This window comes from Scyliorhinus torazame, chromosome 17, assembly GCF_047496885.1.
Source record: "Scyliorhinus torazame isolate Kashiwa2021f chromosome 17, sScyTor2.1, whole genome shotgun sequence".
Taxonomy (NCBI): domain Eukaryota; kingdom Metazoa; phylum Chordata; class Chondrichthyes; order Carcharhiniformes; family Scyliorhinidae; genus Scyliorhinus; species Scyliorhinus torazame.
In genome coordinates this window covers 5,485,200-5,508,662 of record NC_092723.1, presented here as the reverse complement: position 1 = coordinate 5,508,662, position 23,463 = coordinate 5,485,200, and the positions used below count along the sequence as shown (strand labels likewise).

General features: G+C 52.4%; 1 protein-coding gene across 3 annotated transcripts in view; it reads left to right on the top strand.

The window, feature by feature from the left end:
* The first annotated feature begins 1,378 nt into the window (after positions 1 to 1,378).
* The window catches only part of LOC140393660 (acidic mammalian chitinase-like), a 309,380-nt gene continuing 287,295 nt past the window's right edge, over positions 1,379 to 23,463 (top strand). For all 3 annotated transcript variants that reach the window (XR_011935705.1, XM_072479945.1, XM_072479944.1), the window contains exons 1-3: positions 1,379 to 1,497; positions 7,355 to 7,387; positions 8,906 to 9,023. Coding sequence is in view for 2 of the 3 variants with exons in the window: in XM_072479945.1 (XP_072336046.1) it covers positions 1,473 to 1,497; positions 7,355 to 7,387; positions 8,906 to 9,023 (176 nt within the window). In the remaining variant the exon portion in view is untranslated. The remainder of the gene's footprint in view (positions 1,498 to 7,354; positions 7,388 to 8,905; positions 9,024 to 23,463) is intronic.

Genomic DNA, 23,463 nt, shown 5'->3' with positions numbered 1-23,463 from the left:
GATCACTGTCACTACAAAGCTCCTCCACCATCACCTCAACTACCAGTCCAGCTTTATTCCCTAGAATTAGGTCCACCACTGCCCGTCCCTTGCTGGAGTCTCTACATACTGATTAAAAGATTCGCCTGTATACATTTTAAGAATCTACTCCATATAAGTCCTCAACACTATCATTATCCCAATTAATTTTAGACAAGTTGAAATCGCCAAATATAATTACCCTATTGTTATTATTTTTACACACCTTCGCGAATTGTGCACATATTTGCTCCTCAATTTCCCGCTGACTATCTGGGGTCTATAATAAACAGCTAGCAATGTGATGGCCCCTTTTTTCTTCCTAAGCTCTCCGCACCAAGCTTCATTTAACATCACCCCCAAGATATCACCTCTCCTCACTGCAGTAACTTCCTCCTTAGCTAATAATGCAATGCCTCCTCCTCTTTCATCCACTTCCCTGTCTTGCCTGAAAATTCTAAATCCCGGGATGTTGAACTGCCAATCTTGCCCCTCCCTCAACTATGACTATGATATCACAATTCCACATGTCGATCCTCGCCCTTAACTCATCCGTTTTACTTGTAATACCTCTCGCATTAAAGTAAAGGTCATCCAACCTTGTCTTTCTCCATTGAAGCTTAATACAGCTGTAGTCCCTCTGACATTTTGCTTCACTGTGTTATACTGTGTCCCTATTCGGCTAATAGTCTGTGTCCCCACACCCGCCAAATTTGTTTAAACTCCTTCCAACAGTGCTTGCAAACCCGCCCCCAAGACGGTTGATCCCGCTTTGGTTCAGATGTAGACCGTCCCACTTGTACATGTCCCACCTTCCCCGGTAACAGTCCCACTGATCCAGGAATCTAAAACCCTCCCTCCTGCACCAACTCTTCAGCCACCCATTCATCTCCATTATTCTCCTATTTCTGTGCTCACCAGGACGTGACACTCAGAGTAAACCAGAGATTACAACCACAGGGTCCTGCTTTTTAATCTACTGCCTAACTCCCGGAATTCATGATGGAAGACCTCATCCCTCTTTCTTCCTATGTCATTGGTACTCACATGTACCATGGCCTCTGCCTTATCATCCTCCCCTGCAACACAACATCCTGGAGTCGCGTGATGGCTATAATAACACCTCTCTAATAACCCTGATGATAGAATCCCCTATTACTATAACTATTCCCGTCACTGCCATGTAGCATTGTCTCCTGCTGCCTGCCTGATCCACTTCTCCTTTCCTGGGGTCAGGCTCCAACTGGAGTGGTTCTGCTCAATTCCACACCTCCCCCCACACCAAGTCTCCCCCCCCCCCTCCCAATGACCCCCATTAAATCCCACCCATTGTTTCTTTGCAAATTCCTTTCTTCTCTCTGATTTCTTCCACAGATCCTTGATTTAGCCTCGTGCTGGGACTCTCAAAGGCACCAGACGGAAATCCAGTGACTGAGCAGATTCCCAGCTCCAGGATGGGGAAGGGGCTTCTCTTGACTGGTCAGTATTGGATATTTGGTGTTGGATTGTTTTCATTTCAGACTATCTGAAGTGGTAAATACGGCCACATCACCAGACGATTGTTTTCATCAGAAGGTCACTGGTTTCTCACCTTCTGTCTGTTCATGTGGCTGTTGTTTGCACAGTGCCCTGGGATTGTTTACATCCACAGTAACAGGCAGACAATGGAGCAGTTTAACATCTGACCCAGAATGTGGCACCACTGTCTGTGCGGGCAGCATCCCTGTGATTGCCCAGTATGTGCTGACACTGGCTGGGTTTCCGCAATGCCAGCACATAGACAGGAAACACTTAATAATCTTCAGCCATAAATGCCGAGTGGATAATCCATCTTGGTCTCCAGAGGTCCCAGAATCACAGATGTCCGTCTTAAGCCAATTTGATCCACTCCATTTTCTCTCAACATACAGCTGAAGGTATTGGATACTACATAGTCTGTGGGCCCTGACAATATTACAGCAATAGGACTGAAGGCATGTGCTCCAGAACTCACTGCCCATCCGCCCCCATCAATCCAAGCTTTTCCAGTACAGCTGTAACACTGGCATCTATCCGACAATGTGGAAAATTGCCCACGTGTGTCCTGTGCATAAAAAGGACAAATCTATTGCAGCCAATTACTGCCCCATGAATCTACTTTCAATCGTCAGTAGAGTGATGGAAGGAGTCATCAACAGTGCTGTCAAGTGGCTCTTACTCAGCAATAACCTGCTCACAGACGCTCAGTTTGGGTTCCTCCAGGGTCAGCTGCTGATCTTATTACAGCCTTGGTTCAAACATGGACAAAAGAGCTGAATTCCAGAGGTGAGGTGAGAGTGACTGGCCTTGGAGGTCAGGGGAAAGCTGTCCACTGGTTAGAGTCATACCTAGCACAAAGGAAGATAATTCTGGTTGTTGGAGATCAGTCACCTCAGTCCCAGAACGTAATAATAATAATAATAGCTTATTGTCACAAGTAGGCTTCAATGAAGTTACTGTGAAAAGCCCCTAGTCGCCACATTCCGGCGCCTGTTCGGGGAGGCTGGTACAGGAATTGAACCCGCGCTGGCTGCCTTGTTCTACATTACAAGCCAGCCATTTAGCCCAGTGTGCTAAACCAGTCCCTACATCAATGCAGGAGTTCCTCAGGTTCGGTTCCTGGGCCCAAACACCTTCAGCTGCTTCATCAATGACCTTCCTTCCAATATAAGGTCAGTAATGGGTGTGTTCAAAGAACAAAAAGAAAAAAGAAAAGTGCAGCACAGGAACAGGCCCTTCGGCCCTCCAAGCCTGCGCCGAACATGCTGCCCGTCTAAACTAAAACATTCTACATGTCCAGGGTTCAAATCCCTCTATTCCCATCCTATTCATGTGGTTGTCAAAATGCCCCTTAAATATCACTATCGTCCCTTCTTCCACCACCTCCTCTGACACTGAGCTCCAGGCACCCACTACCCTCTGTGTAAAAAACTTGCCTCGTACATCTCCTCTAAACCTTGCCCCTCGCACCTTAAACCTAGGTCCCCTAGTAATTGACTCTTCCACCTTTGTGCCTATCCATTCTGTCCACGCCGCTCATAATTTTGTATACCTCTATCTTGTCGTCCTTCAACCTCCTTTGTTCCAGTGAGAACAAACTGAGTTTATCCAATCTCCCCTCATAGCTAATGCCCTCCATACCAGACAACATCCTGGTAAATCTCTTCTGCACCCTCTCTAAAGCCTCCAGATCCTTATGGTAGTGTGGCGACCAGAATTGAACACTATAGTTCAAGTGTGGCCTAACTAAGGTTCTATACAGCTGCAACATGACTTGCCAATTTTTATACTCAATGCCCCGGCCAATGAAGGCAAGCATGCCGTATGCCTTCTTGACTACCTTCTCCACCTGTGTTGCCCCTTTCAGTGACCTGTGAACCTGTACACCCAGATCCCTCTGCCTGTCAATGTACTTTATTTTTTTATTGGCATTTCTCATATTTATAAACAACTGTATATACACATCACATTTTTCCTACCCGCGTTAATTTACTTTATTGTACAGAGAGGTTCATTTTGCCTTTCATTTCATTGACCGAGATACATTTTGCCATCCACTGGGTTGGTCTATGGTTCCTTCGCCCTCCCGCCCCCCCTTGCACGCCCCCTCCCTCCCTCCCACCCCCCCTTTGGCTTTATCTGTGTTTTGCTTCCATTTCCATGGAAAAACGAGGGCTCCCCCTCCCTCCTATTATCTTCTTTTGTGGTTTCCCCACCTTCCTTCCTTCAACCACCCCCTCGAGTTGCGCAGTCCTTTGGTTCCTCATCTATCTTGTCTTTCTATTCTTAACTTACTCCTCATTGTTGGCCTCAAACAGGTTTTGGAACAAGCCGACAAACTGCCCCCAAGTATCCAGGAAGCTTTCCTCTGACCCTCGGGTGGCGTACTTAATCTTCTCCAGGTGGAGAAATTCCGAGAGGTCAGCGAGCCAGTCTGCAGCTGTGGGTGGCGCTGCCGATCGCCAGCCGAGCAGGATTCTCCGGCGTGCGTTTAGGGAGACGAAAACGAGGGCGTTGGCCCCCTTCCCCATGTGTAACTCTGGCTGCTCCGATACCCCAAAGATTGTGATTATTAGGCATGGCTTCACCCTCACCCCCACAACCTTGGACATTGCCTCGGCGAAGGCTGTCCAGAACCCAGCAAGCTTGGAACATGTGGGTGTGGTTGGCCGGGCCCCTCTGGCACCGCTCACATTAATCCTCCACCTCCAGGAAGAACCTGCTCATTCGGGTTCTGGTCAGGTGTGCACTGTGCACCACTTTGAGCTGCATTAGGCTGAGCCTTGTCAATGTACTTTATTGTCCCAAACTCTTTCAGTATTTGCAGTATTGACTTCAGTCCCTCCTGTGGCTTCGAGACATAGAGGAGCAGGTCATCTGCACAGAGTGAGACTCTGTGCTCTCTGTCACCTCTCCGGATTCCCTTCCAGCTTTTCGCATCCTGCAGGGCTAACGCCAGGGGTTCGATCGCTAGCACGAACAAGGCAGCCCTGTCTTGTTCCTCTCTGCAGCTGGAAGTTTTCAGAGCTGGTGGTGTTAGTTCAGACGCTGGCTTTGGGAGCGTTGTACAGGAGCCTCACCCTGGCGGTGAATCCCGCTCCTAACCCAAACCATACCAGTACCTCGAGGAGGTAGCTCCATTCGACTCTGTCGAAGGCCTTTTCTGCGTCCAGGGAGACAATCACCTCTGGTGTTCTCTCCCCAGGTGGGCGTGGGTCATTATTATGTTCAGCAACCGCCTGATGTTCGCTGTGAGCTGCCTACCCTTGACAAAGCCGGTTTGGTCCTCTGCGACCACCTCTGGTACACAGCCCTCCAGCCTTTTGGCCAGGACCTTTGCGAGTATTTTCGGGTCCACGTTCAGCAGTGAAATGGGTCTGTATGATCCACATTCCGTCAGGTCTTTATCTTTTTTGAGTATCAGTGAAATTGTGGCCTACGCTAGCGTTGGGGGCAGGGTGCCCTTGCCAGTGAGTCCGTGAACATGTCCCTTAGGTGTGAGGCCAGGACTGGTGCAAATCATTTGTAGAAATCCGCCGGGAACCTGTCGGTCCCGGTGTCTTCCCCGCTTGCATGGAGCTGATGCTCTCCATGATTTCTCCCAGGTCTATTGGTGCTTCCAGCTCCCCCCGCCTATCCTCCCCCACAACTGGTAGTTCCAGTGTGTCTACGAACTGTTTCATCCCTTTCTTGCTACCCTTCAGAAACAAAGGAGCGACATTAGCTATTCTCCTGCCCTCAGGGACATCAGTAGCCAGTGATTTTACAAAATGTTTTGTGAAGATCCCATCAATTTCCTCCTTTACCTCCCTCAGTAATCTGGGGTAGATCCCATCAGGCCCTGAGGACTTATATACCTCAATGTTTTTCAATAGGCTCAACACTTCCTCCTTTTTTATCTTAATGTGACCCAGACTATCTACACACCCTTCCCCAGAATCATCATCCATCAAATCCTTCTCTTTGATGAATACTGATGCAAAATACTCATTTAGTACCCCGCCCATTTCCTCTGGTTCCACACATAGATTCCCTCCCCTGTCCTTGAGTGGGCCAACCCTTTCCCTGAATACCCCCTTGCTTTTTATATATGTGTAAAAAGCCTTGGGATTTTCCTTAATCCACGGTAGCATAGTGGTTAGCACTAGAGTTTCATAACGCCAGGGTCCCAGGTTCGATTCCCGGCTTGGGGCACTGTGTGTGCAGAGTCTGCACGTTCTGTCTGCGTGGGTTTCCTCTTCCTCAGTGTACCCGAACAGGCGCCGGAGTGTGGCGACTAGGGGCTTTTCGCAGTAACTTCATTGCAGTGCTGATGTAAACCTTCTTGTGACAATAACGATTATTATATTCTTATAATCCTGTTTGCCAATGACTTTCCGTGACCCCTTTTCACTGATGATTGCACAATGTTCAGCATCATTCACAACTCCTCAGACACTGAAGCAGCCCACATGCAAATGCAGCAAGACCTGGACAATATCCAGACTTGGGCTGACAAGTAACAAGTAACATTCGCACCACACAAGTATCAGACAATGACCATCTTCAATAAGATGCCCCTTAACATTCAATGATGTGGAGATGGCAGCGATGGACTGGGGTGGACACAGTAAGAAGTCTCACAGCACCAGGTTAATGTCCAACAGGTTTATTTGAAATCACAAGCTTTCAGATGAAGGAGCAGCACTCCGAAAGCTTGTAATTTCAAATAAACCTGTTGGACTTCAACATGGTTTTCACATTCAATGGTATTAGTGGGCAGCACGGTAGCATTGTGGATAGCACAATTGCTTCACAGCTCCAGGGTCCCAGGTTCGATTCCGGCTTGGGCACTGTCTGTGCGGAGTCTGCACATCCTCCCCGTGTGTGCGTGGGTTTCCTCCGGGTGCTCCGGTTTCCTCCCACAGTCCAAAGATGGGCAGGTTAGGTGGATTGGCCATGATAAATTGCCCTTAGTGTCCAAAGTCGCCCTTAGTGTTGGGTGGGGTTCCTGAGTTATGGGGATGGGGTGGAGGTGTTGGCCTTGGGTGGGGTGCTCTTTCCAGGAGCCGGTGCAGACTCGATGGGCCGAATGGCCTCCTACTGCACTGTAAATTCTATGATAAAACCATCAGTGAATCCCCCACTATCAACATCCGAGGTTACCATTGATCAGAAAGTGAACTGGACTAGCCATATAAATACTGTGGCTACAAGAGCAGATCAGAGGCTAGGAATCTAGCACCATCCCCCACGACCATTACCATCTAGAAGGACAAGAGCAGCAGATACCTGGGAGCACCCCTGCCTGGAAGTTCCCCTCCATTCCTGACTTGGAAATATTTCGCCATTCCTTCACTGTCACCGGGCCAAAATTCTATAACTCTCTCCCTAACCATACTGTGGGTCTTACCGACACCACATGGACTGCAGTGGTTCAAGAAGGCAGCTCACCACCACCTTCTCAACTGCACTTAGAGGTGGCAACAAATGCTGGCCTGGCCAGCGAAGCCCACATCCTGTAAAAATAAATAAATAAATAAATTGTTTACATCCAGCATGACTGGATTTTCACAAACTGTTAACTTACCGAATGCGTTCACTCCCTGGGTTTGATTCATCTGAAAATGAAATCATCAAAGATATAGAAGATTAAACAGAATAGAAATGAATTTACATCATTGATGTCAGAATATCCTTTACACCGAGAATAATCAAATTAAAATATTAATTTAGTTTAGTTTGTAATGGATCCTTTATGACTAAAGTTCTGCAGACATTTAATAATTGTTTGTCAAATGTGATTTGAAATGAAGATGTGTATTTATTTTTACTTTAGTGAGTTTGGTCTTCTTACAGTACGCATCGCTGGGTAAGTTTTTGTACGTTTCTATTTTATATAATTTGGCCAGTTTCATTGGTCCTGGGAAAGGTAATGTCGGGTGGAATTTAATAGCCCCATCCGGCAGCCGGTTTGGAGGTGGGAGGGGGTTTAATCAGGTGGAGGGTGTGGGGTGGGGACCCCGTTTCCTTCCCACTTCTGCTCCATTGAGTCCCGGACTGGTCAGGCTTATTGATGGAATCCCCATTCTTTTTTAAAAAAATTTAGAGTACCCAATTCATTTTTTCCAATTAAGGGGCAATTAAGTAGGTCAATCCACCTAGCCTGTACATCATTGGGCTGTGGGTTTGAAACCCACGCAAACACGGGGAGAATGTGCAAACTCCACACGGACAGTGACCCAGAGCCGGGGTCGAACCTGGGATCTCAGCGCCTTGAGGCAGCAGTGCTATCCACTGGGCCACCGTGCTGCCTCCCCGGAATCCCCATCCTGATGTTCCCAATCCATAAGTACCGAAAGACGTGCTGTTCAGTGAATTGGACATTCTGAATTCTCTCTGAATGTACCCGAACAGGCGCCGGAATGTGGCGACTAGGGGCTTTTCACAGTAACCTCATTGCAGTGTTAATGTAAACCTACTTGTGACACTAATAAAGATTATTATTATTAAGTGGGCATTTATTTATTTATTTAAAAAAATATTTTCCAATGAAGGGGCAATTTGGCGTAGCCAATCTATCTACCCGGCACATCTTGGGTTTTGGGGGTGAGACCCACACAGCCACGGAGTGAATGTGCAAACTCCACACGGACAGTGACCCAGGGCCGGGATCGAACCTGGGTCCTTGGTGCTGCGAGGCAGCAGTGCTAATCACTGTGCCACCGGCTGTGCCATAAGTGGGCAATTGTTGAAGGGCCATATTCCACCATAATTAAATGTGTTCAGTGGGAGAGGAGATTGAGTGATACGGTGAGATTTGAAGATCAGGTTGACTAATATAAAAGTGACAAGTTTATACAGCCCGGTGACCTTCTCACATCCTAAATTTGATTGTTTTCTTAGCCGTCAGTTCCTGGGATTTGCACCTCCCATCCTGCAAGATGTTCACAGCTTCTCCTGTTTTTGTCAGTTATCCAGGTTCCTCTAAACATGGTTTGGGTTAAATATTTGCCATCAGTGTAAATTAAACCATGCAAATTAATATAAATTAATAAAAGTTGTGAGGGACGTGAATCCAAATTGTGCACAGCTCTCCGGAGCAGGACACTGGAGACAAACAAATTACTTTGAAGAAAAATGCAAAAGTTTCCCTGTGAACAAAAGTCACCAAGTTCCCTTTAGAACCTCAGCAAATGTTTATTCCCATCAGGCTCAGGGATGCAGGAAAGTCCGTCATGTGTTTCTTTTTCATTTTTGTCACCTTATTGTCTTTAATATTTCAAATAACTACAATCTTTTCTTCACACTTTAGTCCCCTCCTACGTACTGTTTTGTTACTACATAAAAACAAGTGACAAAATTCTTCCACACATTCACTTCATCCCAGAAAATATTGACCCTTACCTCTGCACCCACCTGGTTTATACGAATTCCAGAGATTCTGAGAATCTCACTGAGTGGAATGATGATGATATGTACAGGAGATTTAATGATCTGAAAAGGAAGTAAGTGATATCATTTTCTCTGAACTGTATTAGTTAGAAATTTCAAATCCATTTTACAATGTACAGTTATTTTTGTTTTTGCGCATTAACTTGCTAAAAGAATTCTGTAACCAAGCCTGGAATCTATTGCTCCCGACTGCAGTACGGAAGCCTGGATGGTGGGGAACCTAATTTGGTGGGCAGCAAAATAATCAATTTCCTGACGCCAGAATGAACTTTTGCAGTTAGGTTTTGGAGTTTGTAAAGGCGAGCCAAGCTTCCCATCGTTGTCGGAAATCTCTGTTTGATGCATTGACATGACAGGCATGCTTATTGTCAGGTCAGCTTGCCAGCATTTGCTGCCCCTCCAAATTATGTTCTCTGCCAATAAGAAATTAGAACGTTTATATTGATGATGACCCATAACCGTCGTACATATGTCGAGTTTGACTTCTCCCTGGACTTTAAAATGAGTAGCTAGGAGACAAAGTAGTGCAAAGTCTAGACAGGGACAGAGACCAGAGGAGAAGCGTGGAGAGGAGACTAGACAGGGAAGGAGTGCGAGAAAGAGTTAATGTTCCTAAGTACTTGATACACCATCAATAAACACACGACGAGTGATGAACGTAACTGAGGCTTTAGTACACAAAACAGCAAGCCTCCTGCCTCTGGACCCTGTGGTGGTATGTATTAGGGGTCATGTGGGACTGTGAAGCCGTGATGCTATTGGCTGACAGATCCCGGGTCCTGGTTGGCTGTTGACCCCTGGCTCCGCCCTGAAGGCGGAGTATAAGAACCCGTGCTTCTCCCCGCAGCTCCATTCTGTTGCTGAACTGCTGGGAACAAGTCACGCTTAATAAAGCCTCATCGACTTCATCTCTACTCGTCTCTCTCGTAAGTCATTGTGCGCTACAATTTATTAAGCGTACTTAAAGGACTATGGAGCTCCGGATCGCCCCGGAATGCCTGCGGATCAGCCCCCACGCAGTGAACTCGGCAGCAGTCTTTAAACACTGGCAAGCTTGTTTCGAAGGCTACCTCCGAACGGCCCCCGGCCGGATCACAGAAGACCAGAAAATGCAGGTCCTGCACTCAAGGGTCAGCCCGGAAATTTACCCTCTCATAGAAGACGCAGAGGATTTCCTGACGGCGCTCGCAGCACTGAAGAGCATCTATGTTCGCCCCGTGAACCAGGTCTACACACGCTACCAACTCGCAACGAGACGGCAAAGTCCCGGAGAATCGTTAGAGGAGTTCTACTCCGCGCTGCTAATTTTGGGACGGGGCTGCAGCTGCCCGCCGGTAAACGCGACTGAACACACGGATATGTTAATTCGCGATGCGTTTATGGCAGGTATGAACTCTCCCCAAATCCGCCAAAGACTTTTAGAAAAAGAGTCGCTAGGACTCTCAGAGGCACGGGCCATTGCAGCCTCCCTAGATGTGGCCTCGCAAAACGCCCACGCCTACGGCCCCGACCGCGCGGCAGCCCCTTGGGCTCCGTGGACCCCCGTCGCGTCAAACCCTTCCCCCCTCCCTCACAGGCTTGCGCGGTTAAAGCGCCGGATCATCCCGGGGGGGCCCGCTGCTATTTCTGCGGGCAAGCGAAACACCCCCAGCAGCGCTGCCCGGCCCGCGCAGCTATTTGCAAGAGCTGCGGCAAAAAGGGCCATTTCGCGGCTGTGTGCCGGTCCCGGGGGGTCGCCGCGATCCTCGGAGAAGAACGAGCCCAGTGCATCCCAAACGCTCCCCAACCCCCCCAGCGCCCCATGTACGACCAGCGGGCGCCGCCGTTTTGGGTCCCGACCACCACGAGGGGATGATGGGCGCCGCCATCTTGTGACTCCCCAGTCACGTGCGATGCATGGGGGTGGCCATTTTGTCCACCCCCGACCACGTGCGATCCATGGGGGTGGCCATTTTGTCCACCCCCGGCCATGTGCGATTCATGGACGCCGCCATCTTGGATGACAACAAAGGACCCCAGCATCGACGGCTCCACGGGGTCCGAAGAAGGCGTTGAGACACTACGACCACGACTGGCCTCGGTGACGCTAGATCAATCAAGGCCCCGGACGCTCCAGACGACAACAACGGTGCTGATCAACGGACACGAGACACCATGCCTGATCGACTCCGGGAGCACCGAAAGTTTCATCCACCCCGACAAGGTAAGACGCTGATTTTTGACCATCCATCCACGTACGCAAAAGATTTCCCTAGCTGCAGGACCCCACTCAGTAGAGATCAAAGGGTTCTGCATCGCGAACCTAACGGTGCAAGGGAGGGAGTTTAAAAACTACAGGCTCTACGTCCTTCCCCAACTCTGCGCGCCCACATTCCTGGGATTAGATTTCCAGTGCAACCTGCAGAGCCTAACGTTTCAATTCGGCGGCACAATACCCCCACTCACTATCTGCGGCCTCGCAACTCTCAAAGTTGAACCGCCGTCCTTGTTTGCAAACCTCACCCCGGATTGCAAACCCGTCGCCACTAGGAGCAGACGGTACAGCGCCCAGGACCGGATATTTATTCGGTCTGAAGTCCAGCGGTTGCTGAAGGAAGGCATAATCCAGGCCAGCAATAGTCCCTGGAGAGCACAGGTGGTAGTAGTAAAGACCGGGGAGAAGCAAAGGATGGTCGTAGACTATAGCCAGACCATCAACAGGTACACACAGCTAGATGCGTACCCTCTCCCCCGCATAACCGACATGGTAAATCGGATCGCCCAATATAAGGTTTTCTCCACCGTGGACCTCAAGTCCGCCTACCACCAGCTCCCCATCCGCCCAGGTGACCGCAAGTACACAGCCTTCGAGGCAGACGGGCGTCTATACCACTTCCTAAGGGTCCCATTTGGTGTCACGAATGGGGTCTCGGTCTTCCAACGGGAGATGGACCGAATGGTTGACCAACACGGTTTGCAGGCCACGTTCCCGTATCTCGACAACGTAACCATCTGCGGCCACGATCAGCAGGACCACGACGCCAACCTCCAAAGATTCCTCCAGACCGCAAACGCCTTGAACCTCACATACAACGAGGAAAAGTGCGTTTTTAGCACAAACCGGTTGTCCATCCTGGTATACGTAGTGCGCAATGGGATAATAGGCCCCGACCCCGAACGCATTCGCCCCCTTATGAAATTTCCCCTCCCCCACTGCTCCAAAGCCCTGAAACGTTGCCTGGGGTTCTTTTCATATTACGCCCAGTGGGTCCCTCAGTATGCAGACAAGGCCCGCCCCCTAATACAGACTACTACCTTCCCCCTGTCGACAGAGGCTCGCCAGGCCTTCAGCCGCATCAAAGCGGATATCGCAAAGGCCACGATGCACGCTATCGACGAGTCCCTCCCCTTCCAGGCCGAGAGCGACGCATCCGACGTAGCTCTTGTGGCCACCCTTAACCAAGCGGGCAGACCCGTGGCCTTTTTCTCCCGAACCCTCCACGCCTCAGAAATCCGCCACTCCTCAGTGGAAAAGGAAGCCCAAGCCATAGTGGAAGCTGTGCGACATTGGAGGCATTACCTGGCCGGCAGGAGATTCACTCTCCTCACTGACCAGCGGTCAGTAGCCTTCATGTTCGATAATGCACAGCGGGGCAAAATTAAAAATGACACGATCTTAAGGTGGAGGATCGAGCTCTCCACCTTCAACTACGAGATCTTGTACCGTCCCGGAAAGCTGAACGAGCCGTCCGATGCCCTATCCCGCGGCACATGTGCCAACGCACAAATAGACCGTCTCCAAGCCCTCCACGAGGACCTCTGCCACCCGGGGTTCACTCGGTTCTACCATTTTATAAAGTCCCGCAACCTCCCCTACTCTGTGGAGGAGGTCCGTACAGTCACCAGGAACTGCCACATCTGCGCAGAGTGCAAACCGCACTTTTTCAGGCCGGATAGAGCGCACCTGATCAAGGCTTCCCGCCCCTTTGAACGCCTCAGTTTGGATTTCAAAGGGCCCCTCCCCTCCACCGACCGCAACGCATACTTCCTGAACGTGGTGGACGAGTACTCCCGTTTCCCCTTCGCCATCCCCTGCCCCGACATGACAGCGGCCACAGTCATCAAAGCCCTTAGCACCATATTCACGCTGTTCGGTTGCCCCGCATATATCCATAGCGACAGGGGGTCCTCCTTCATGAGTGACGAGCTGCGTCAGTTCCTGCTCTGCAAGGGTATAGCCTCGAGCAGGACGACCAGCTACAACCCCCGGGGCAACGGGCAAGTAGAGAGGGAGAACGGCACGGTCTGGAAAACTGTCCTACTGGCCCTACGGTCCAGGGATCTCCCAGTTTCCCGGTGGCAGGAGGTCCCCCCGGACGCTCTCCACTCCATCCGGTCGCTGCTGTGTACCACCACTAACCAAACGCCTCATGAGCGCCTCCGTGTCTTCCCCAGGAAGTCCTCCTCCGGAACGTCGCTGCCGACCTGGCTGGCGGCCCCAGGACCCATCTTGCTCCGAAAACATGTGCGGGCGCACAAGTTGGACCCGTTGGTCGAGAAGACACCTCCTCCACGTGAACCCGCAGTACGCCTACGTGGCGTACCCCGACGGCCGACAGGACACGGTCTCCCTGCGAGACCTGGCGCCCGCTGGCAACACACACACCCCCCCGACACCGATCATCCCCTCCCTGCCACCAGCGCACCCCGCGACCGCCCCCTTCCCGGGAGGATCTGTCCTCCTCCCGTGTCCGACCAGAAACAAACAACGAAACGCTCCCGGAGACGACAACGCGGGAACAAGCACCTGCACCACCACCGGGGCTGAGGCGATCGACGAGGAAGACCAGACCGCCCGCTCGACTCGTGGCATCGGTGTGACATCAAGAATGTTGTTGGGACTGTAACGAAAATGTTCTTTTCTCTTACGAATATTGTAAATAGTTCACAAACCTTGTACATAGCCCAGTGTAGGGCTAAAATTGTAATGACATGCCCAAAATATTCCTCCCAGGACCAGCCTTGTGAACCCCTACCACCATGCGAACCACCACCCCGCCGGGTTCATTTTTAACAAGGGGTGAATGTGGTGGTATTTATTAGGGGTCATGTGGGACTGTGAAGCCGTGATGCTATTGGCTGACAGATCCCGGGTCCTGGTTGGCTGTTGACCCCTGGCTCCGCCCTGAAGGCGGAGTATAAAAACCCGTGCTTCTCCCCGCAGCTCCATTCTGTTGCTGAACTGCTGGGAACAACTCACGCTTAGTAAAGCCTCATCGACTTCATCTCTACTTGTCTCTCTCGTAAGTCATTGTGCGCTACAGACCCGAACTGGGTCAGAGGCGGAGACTTGCCACCTTTATACACGAGCCCGAGGGGAGGAGCCACAGGCGGAGCCAGCAGGGACAAGCCCAGGCTGTAACAATACAACACAATGCAATACAATGCAATCCCTGTTTAAAAAAGAGTCCAGCGGGGGTGAAGTGGTCTTAAAGATCAAGTCTGTCGGGGGCCTTGACCTTCCGCCATGATCGCCTCAGTCCCGGCTGTGGTGTGGGCACCGGTGTCGAGACCTGCGCGTCCGGGAGCGTGTCGTCCTCTTCTTCACCCAGTTGTTGAGTCGGTGAAAGGGTCAGGGGTGGTGGTGATGGTCGCTGGGGAACCTGCAGGTGCCAAATCCCGGAGGAAGACTGTGTCCTGCTGCCCGTCCTGATGTGCCGTGTAGGCATATTGTGGGTTGGCATGGAGGAGCAGGACCTTCTCGACGAGTGGGTCGGATTTATGGCTCCTCGCATGCTTCCGGAGGAGAACGGGCCCTGGGACTGTCAGCCAGGACGGGAGCGAGACCCCGGAGGTGGGTTTCCTGGGGAAGGCAAACATACGCTCGTGAGGAGTCTCGTTGGTGGCTGTACACTGATGTGTTGGGTGTTCTGGATCACAAACAGGTCACCAACACTGGAAGTGGTGCAACTCTATTTTATTATAAGGTTAACTATAATAACATACTTGAGCTGTGGGTAAATGCAATACCAGCTTTAACTGTTGACCCTTGCCTAGTCCTAACCAGGTGATGCACTCAGCACATGGTGAATGTCTGTGTTGCAGGCTGTGAGCTCTGTGCTCCGAGCTGGCTGCTACTAGAATGAGCGGGAACTCTCCTGTCCCCTGTCTTTAGAGTGCGTGTGCTCTCACTGGTGATTGGCTGCTGCGTTGTGTATGCTGATTGGTCCCACTGCATGTCCATCAGTGTGTGTGTGTGTGTGTGTGTGTGTGATATACTGGTGTATATTATGACATCCCCCCTTTTATATAAGGAACATGTGCCTGCGTGACAATAAATATTGTACCTGACTATGTGTGAGCGTGCTATTTACATGACTATTTAAATGAGGCTAATCTATTTACACGGGAAGGTGCCTGGTGCAGAGAAATAGGGTGTCACACCAACAACGAAATGAACATTATTTACAAACTACTGGAATGATGAAACAGGATAACAGAACAGATCAAAGAGTCCAACATTGTAAAGCTCATACGTCAAGTCTCTGAGGTGGGCGACGAATTCTGGTTGACCGCCTCAAGGGTGGGTCAGGAGCCACCGGCTGAGGAACGGGCTGGGCCACGGCAGAGTGAGGAGGATGCAGAGTATTCGGAATCTCCACATAGTCCAGGTTGGGGACAACAGGAGGGCGTGGCACCGGTGGAGGATCACGTAGCGAGCGTGGAACGAGACGAAGGGCACGCCGATTGCGGCGGTGAATGGAACCATCTGGCAGACTAACCAGGAACGAGCGGGGAGACACCTGCCGAAGAACCACAGCAGTTGCAGACCAGCCACCGTCCGGAAGATGGATGCAGACGTTGTCATCCGGCGCCAGAGCAGGGAGATCAGTCGCCCGAGCATCATGCGCCGCCTTGTGTTGTGCACGAGACTGTTGCATCCGCTGAAGGACCGGAACGTGGTCGAGGTCTGGGACGTGAATGGACGGCACCGTGGTCCTGAGGGTGCGACCCATGAGCAGCTGGGCTGGCGTCAGGCCCGTGGAGAGTGGGGCCGCACGATAGGCCAGCAAGGCGAGGTAGAAGTCGGATCCTGCATCGGCAGCCTTGCAGAGGAGCCGTTTGACGACGTGGACGCCGTTTTCCGCTTTGCCATTGGATTGGGGGTGCAGGGGACTGGACGAGCAAAGGCCTCCTTGCAGGCACGGATGACCGCCAATGATGTGATGTCGTGCAGGCGTACGACCTCCGGGTAGTTAAAACAAAGTCTACAATCAGAACATAGTCCATGCCGAGCGCATGGAGCCGGTCAACGCCTACCTTAGACCAAGGGGACGTGTCCAACTCATGGGGCTGTACAGTCTCATGTGGTTTCATAGATTTCATAGATTTCATTGAATTTATAATGCAGAAGGAGGCCATTCGGCCCATCGAGGCTGCACCGGCTCTTGGAAAGAGCACCCGACCCAAGGTCAACACCTCCACCCTATCCCCATAACCCAGTAATCCCACCCAACACTAAGGGCAATTTTGGAGACAAAGGGCAATTTATCATGGCCAATCCACCTAACCTGCACATCTTTGGGCTGTGGGAGGAAACCGGAGCACCCGGAGGAAACCCACGCACACACGGGGAGGACGTGCAGACTCCGCACAGACAGTGACCCAAGCCGGGAATCGAACCTGGGACCCTGGAGCTGTGAAGCAATTGTGCTATCCACTATGCTGCCGCGCTGCCCCTTGTGGTTGGGCTGACTGGAAGCGCTGGGGCAGTTGAGTACTGTGTTGGCGATGTCCTCATTGATGCCGGGCCAGTACACAGCCTCTCGGGCCCTCCGTCGGCACTTCTCCACGCCAAGATAGCCCTCGTGTAGCTGTTCCAAAACGAGCTGGCGCATGCTGTGCGGGATCACGATGCGGTCCAGCTTCAGGAGGACACCATCGACTACTGCCAGATCGTCTCTGATATTGGAGAACTGCGGGCATTGGCCCTTGAGCCACCAGTCCGTCATGTGGCGCATGATACGCTGTAGTAGGGGGTCAGCCGCAGTCTCGCGGCGAATGTGGATAAGGCGTTCATCCGTCACCGGCAGATTGGAGGCCGTGAAGGCCACATGGGCGTCAACCTGGCAGACGAACCCCTCTGGGTCACACGGGGTGTTGACTGCCCTGGAAGAGCGTCGGCTATGATCAGGTCCTTGCCCGGGGTGGATAGGAGCTGGAAATCGTACCGCCGGAGTTTAAGCAGACGGCACTGGAGGCGAGGGGTCATATCATTCAGGTCTTTTTGTATAATGTTGACCAGCCGGTCTCAACAGTGAATTTGGGGAGGCCGTACACGTAATCATGAAATTTGCCGGCCCCAGTCAACAGGTCCAGGCACTCCTTTTCGATCTGCGCGTAGCGCTGTTCCGTTGCGGTCATGGCACGCGACGCATATGCAATGGGGGTCCATGATGAGGCCTCATCGCGTTGCAGGAGCACTGCCCCAATGCCGGATTGGCTGGCATCCGTTGAAATTTTTGTTTCCTTCGTGGGATCAGAAAATGCCAATACCGGGGTAGTGGTAAGCTTAGTCTTAAGCTCCTCCCATTCGCCTTCATGGGCGGGAAGCTATTGGAAGTCAGTCGTCTTACTGACCAGGTTCAGGAGAGCTGTGGTATGGGAGGCGAGGTTGGGGATGAACTTCCCAAGGACGTTGACCATGCCAAAAAATCGGAGGATCACCTTCTTATCAACACAACGCAACACAATGCACTGGTTTACCACAGCACTGAAGTATGAATTGGGGTTTTGAATGTTTAATAGACTGCACCAGTATATAAATGGAATACAGGTGGCATTGTTTGGTTGTGGAGAAGTGATACTGAACCCAAAGAAACTTGGAGTGGAAGAAATCAAGACTTGCTTCCTCGTTCTTGTCATAGATTTACCATTGGAGCTTAACAATAGTAACAGAGGATGCTTTCTCCCTGTAAGAAAAAAGGATGCAAACTAAGGTGTTTTCAGATGATACACTGTCTTCTGAATTCTAAACTGAAGAGTAATTTAGAGCAACTTGAAAAAAGAATGGTTGAATCCAAGAGTAGGACGCCAGGGTATAACCGTTGTTTTCTGTGCATCAACCTGAGGACCACTGGAGGAATGAAGTTGCCATGTGGGTTACATGTGCGAGAGAGTCGAGGTGTGCGCGAGAGAGAGAGAGAGTCAGAGTGTGTGCGAGAGAGAGAGAGAGAGAGTCGGGGTGTGTGCGAAAGAGAGAGAGTCGGGTGTGTGTGAGAGAGAGAGAGAGTCGGAGTGTGTGCGAGAGAGAGAGAGAGACGGGGTGTGTGCGAGAGAGAGAGAGAGTTGGGGTGTGTGCGAGAGTGAGAGAGAGTTGGGGTGTGTGCGAGAGAGAGAGAGAGAGGGACAGGGTGTGTGCGAGAGAGAGAGAGAGTTGGGGTATGTGCGAGAGAGAGAGAGAGAGAGGGACGGGGTGTGTGCGAGAGAGAGAGAGAGTTGGGGTGTGTGCGAGAGAGAGAGAGAGAGGGACGGGGTGTGTGTGAGAGAGAGAGAGAGTTGGGGTGTGTGCGAGTGATGCACGATCAATTGCACAGAGACGAGAGTTGAATACAACTGAGGCTTTATTACTCTAATATGTGTGGCCTCCTACAGCAGCTGGCAAAATGGCTGCTGTACGGGGAGCACACATATTTATACTCCGCCTACTGGGCGGAGCCAGCAGGCAGGGACTACCCCCGTACCTGTAGTACAGGGCCTTACCACATATCTCCTAATATATACAACAGCGATGATTACCACATTCACCCCCTGTTAAAATTGAGTCCGGCGGGGGTGGTGAACCATGTAGAGAGCAAGTTTAATATACAGAAGCGAAATAAAATATTTATTTCTGAAGTCCAGTACAAGGTGGTTTGATAGCCCTGAACCAATTATAGATTTAACCGGTCCAGGGCCTTCATGTGGCGTTGGGAGCGACGTAGTGGTGGCGGCGATTCCGGTGTTGGTCTGGTCCTCGGTGACTCCGGGAGCGTGCCAAAATCCTCTTCATCCTCGGGCGTGGGCAGAGGGAGGACGGATGGTCCTGGGGGGGTTGCTGCTGGGAGCGCCCGGGGAGGGGGGGGGGTGGAGCTGGGCCAGAGGGGTGTGTGTGTGGAACCTGCTGATGCCAGGTCCCTGAGGGAGATGGTATCCTGGCGGCCCTCGGGGTACGCTACGTAGGCATACTGGGGGTTAGCGCGGAGTAACTGCACCCTTTCAACCAACGGGTCCACCTTGTGGAGTCGGACGTGCCAACGGAGGAGTACGGGTCCTGGAGTTGCGAGCCAAGTCGGGAGCGACAACCCGGATGTGGTGAGGTTTAGGAGAGTGGCGGTGTGGAGAAATTTGGCAAGGTTGGCAATGTGGTCCTGCTGATCGTGGCCACAGATGGTGATGTTGTCTAGGTACGGGAAGGTGGCCCGCAACCCGTACCGGTCGACCATTCGGTCCATCTCCCTTTGGAAGACCGAGACCCCGTTGGTGACGCTGAAGGGAACCCTGAGAAAATGGTAGAGTCGGCCATCTCCCTCGAAGGCAGTGTATGGGCGGTCCGCCTTACGGATGGGGAGATGGTGGTAGGCGGATTTGAGGTCTACAGTTGAGAGGACCCGGTACTGTGCAATCTGATTGACCATATCAGATATGCGTGGGAGGTGGTACACGTCGAGCTGCGTGTGCCGCTTGATGGTCTGGCTGTAGTCAATGACCATTCTGTGTTTCTCCCCAGTTTTGACCACTACCACTTGGGCTCTCCAGGGGCTGTTGCTGGCCTCGATGATGCCTTCCCGAAGCAGCCGCTGGACCTCGGACCTAATGAAGGTCCTGTCCTGGGTGCTGTACCGTCTGCTCCTGGTGGCGACGGGTTTGCAATCTGGGGTTAGGTTTGCGAATAGGGAAGGTGGGTCGACCTTTAGGGTTGCGAGGCTGCACACAGTGAGGGGTGGTAGGGGCCCGCCGAATTTCAAGGTTAGGCTCTGGAGGTTACACTGGAAGTCCAGGCCGAGTAGTAAGGCAGAGAAGAGGTTGGGGAGGACTTAGAGGCGGAAGCCGCTGAATTCTATGCCCTGGACCGTGAGTGTGACTATACAGTTTCCCCGGATCGCCATGGAGTGGGACCTGGAGGCAAGGGAGATTCTTTGATCGGCGGGGTGTACCACAAGAGAGCAGCGCCTTACCGTATCCGGGTGTATGAAGCTTTCGGTGCTCCCGGAGTCCAGCAGGCAAGAGGTCTCGTGCCCATCGATCTTCACGCTTGTCGAGGCGGTGGCTAGATTGTGCAGGCGAGACTGGTCGATCGTGACTGAGGCGAGTCGTGGCTGGTCGTCGCTGGTGTCGAACGATGGGGTGCCCGTGGGGAACGGGTCCAGGAACGATGGTGGTGCCCATGTGCCGTGGGGAAGACAAGATGGCGGCACCTGATGATCTTGGGGTGGACAAGATGGCGGCGCCCATGGGCCACACGTGGTCCGAGAAGGGGAAGATGGCAGCGCCCACTGGCCATGCGTGGTCTGAGGGGTGACGATGGCGGCACCCACTGGCCGTGCGTGGTCTGAGGAGGAGATGATGGCGGCGCCCACTGGCCGCACGTGGTCCGGGGAGGTGAAGATGGCAGCGCCCATTGTCCATTAGCGAGGGGGGGTCAGGGCAATAGCGGTGACTGAGCGGGCCTGGCACACCGCAGTGAAGTGCCCCTTCTTGCCGCAGGCCTTGCAAAGGGCGGTGCAGGCCGGGCAGCGTTGGCGGGGGTGTTTCTGTTGCCCGCAGAAGTAACATCAGGGGCCCCGGGGTTGGCTGGCTGGCGCGTGGCACAGGCATATTGCCTGGGTGAGGCCCCCGGTGGGGCAGCCGTCTGCGGAGTCCACGACGTGTAGGAGGGGTGGGCCGCGCGGCTGGGTGTGTAGGCCTGAATATTGTGACCGTCGTCGATAGCGGCAGTTTTTTTGTTGCTGCGAGGTCTAGCATGGCCCCCTATAAAAGTCGCTGGCGTATGAGGTCTGACCCCATCCCCGTAACGAAGGCGTCCGCATGAGGACGTTCGAATGTTCCGTGGCCGTGACGGCCTGACAATCACAGTCTCTGACCAGAGGAATTAAAGCACGGCAGAAATCTTCTACGGACTCACCAGGTAGTTGACAGCGAGTAGAGAGTGCGTGTCTGGCGACGAGCGTGTTCGTCTGCTGGGTGTAATTCTCTTTCAGTAGCGCCATGGCTGCAGCGTAGTTCGGCGCATCCTGGATAAGAGGAAAGACGTTGGAGCTCAGCCGCGAGTAGAGTATCTGGATCTTCTGAGCTTCCGGAATTGGGTCTGGTGCAGACCTGATGTAAGCTTCGAAAAAAGCTAGCCAGTGTTGAAAGTCCTTGTTGGCGTTGTCTGATTGCGGATCCAGCTGCAGGCGATCCGGCTTGATGCGGAGGTCCATCTTCTGAAAATCTTAGAGTAATAAATTGATGCACGATCAATTGCACAGAGACGAGAGTTGAATACAACTGAGGCTTTATTACTCTAAGATGTGTACTCCCACAGTAGCTGGCGAAATGGCTGCTGTTTAGGGAGCACACATATTTATACTCCACCTACTGGGTGGAGCCAGCAGGCAGGGACTACTCCCATACCTGTAGTACAGGGTCTTACCAAACATCTTCTAATATGTACAACAGTGGTGATTACCACAGTAATTGATCGTGCATCAGGGTGTGTGCGAGAGAGAGCGAGAGAGAGAGAGAGAGTCAGGGTGTGTGCGAGAGAGAGAGAGTCGAGGTCTGTGCGCGAGAGAGAGAGAGAGAGTAGGGGTGTGTGTGAGAGAAAAAGAGAGTCAGAGTGAGTGCGAGAGAGCAAGAGACAGAGAGTCGGGGTGTGTGAGAGAGAGAGAGAGAGAGATTGGGTGTGTGCGAGAGAGAGAGGCGGAGTGTGCGAGAGAGAGAGAGACGGGGTGTGTGCAAGAGAGAGAGAGAGAGAGAGACGGGGTGTGTGTGTGAGAGAGAGAGAGAGACGGGGTGTGTGCGAGAGAGAGAGAGAGAGAGACGAGGTGTGTGCGAGAGAGAGAGAGAGAGAGAGAGAGACAGGGTGTGTGCGAGAGAGAGAGAGAGAGAGAGAGAGAGAGACGGGGGTGTGCGAGAGAGAGAGAGAGAGAGAGACGGGGGGTGTGCGAGAGAGAGAGAGAGAGAGAGACGAGGTGTGTGCGAGAGAGAGAGAGACGGGGTGTGTGCGAGAGAGAGAGAGAGAGAGACGGGGTGTGTGCGAGAGAGAGAGAGAGAGAGAGACGGGGTGTGATGCACAATCAATACTCTTGAGACCCCGAGGAGTCATATCGATTCAGCTTTAATCAGATAGAACTGTACCCAGCAGCGATGTTACAAAAGTGGAGGCTGCTGGGACGGCATCGGTTCTTATACCCCGCCTCTCGGGTCGGGGCTGTGTACATTGCCCAATGGTAGACCCCGCGGTCTAGCCAATGGTTATTCCTCTCTCTGGTACCGCAATACCTGGTATTACCACATTCACCCCCTGTTTAAAAAAAAGAGCCAGCGGGGTGATGGCCAGTATTACTGTCGCCTTTTCATGGTAGGACCAGGTATTGCAGGTACCATGCTGTCGAGGGTTGCGGAGAAAGTTCTTGTGTTGTTTATTTTCTTCATGGTGCGGCAATCAGACGATCGGGCGGTCTGGTCGTCCTACTGGAGCGTCTAAGTTTCGGTGGCGATCCTGGTGAGGACCCCGGCGGTCGTGACTCCGGGAACGTGGTGTCTTCCTCCCAGGCAGTTTTGTCACCCCTAGGCGGCGCTGTAAGGTCGAAAAATGGGCAGGAGGAAGGGGTGCCTGTAGGGGGCTTTGTTGCCTGCTCGACTCTGGGTCGGGGTTCTGGCGCCAGTACTGACCCTCCAGTCAGGTCCGGTAGGGGGGTGGGATGGGGGCAGTGGCTCGGGCGTGCGTGGGGCTCCGGCGGGCGCCAGGTCCCGAAGGGAGACCGTATCTTGGCGTCCGTCGGGGAACGCTACGTAGGCGTACTGGGGGTTGGCATGCAGCAGGTGGACCCTCTCGACCAACGGGTCCGACTTGTGCGCCCTCGCATGTTTCCGCAGCAGGACGGTTCCGGGTGTTGCTAGCCAGGTGGGGAGCGAGGTCCCCGAGGAGGACTTCCTGGGGAAAACAAGGAGAGGTTCGTGAGCTGTCTGGTTTGTGGTAGTACAGAGCAGCGACCGAATGGAGTGAAGGGCCACTGGGAGGACTTCTTGCCAGCGGGAGACTGGGAGATTCCTGGCCCGAAGGGCCAGCAGGACGGTCTTCCAGACCGTTCCATTCTCCCTTTCTACCTGCCTGTTACCCCGGGGGTTGTTGGTCGTTCTGCTCGAGGCGATGCCTTTGCTAAGCAGGAACTGGCGCAGCTCGTCGCTCATAAAGGAGGACCTCCTATCACTGTGGATGTATGCGGGGAAACCGAACAGCGTAAAAATACTTTGGAGGGCCTTGATGAC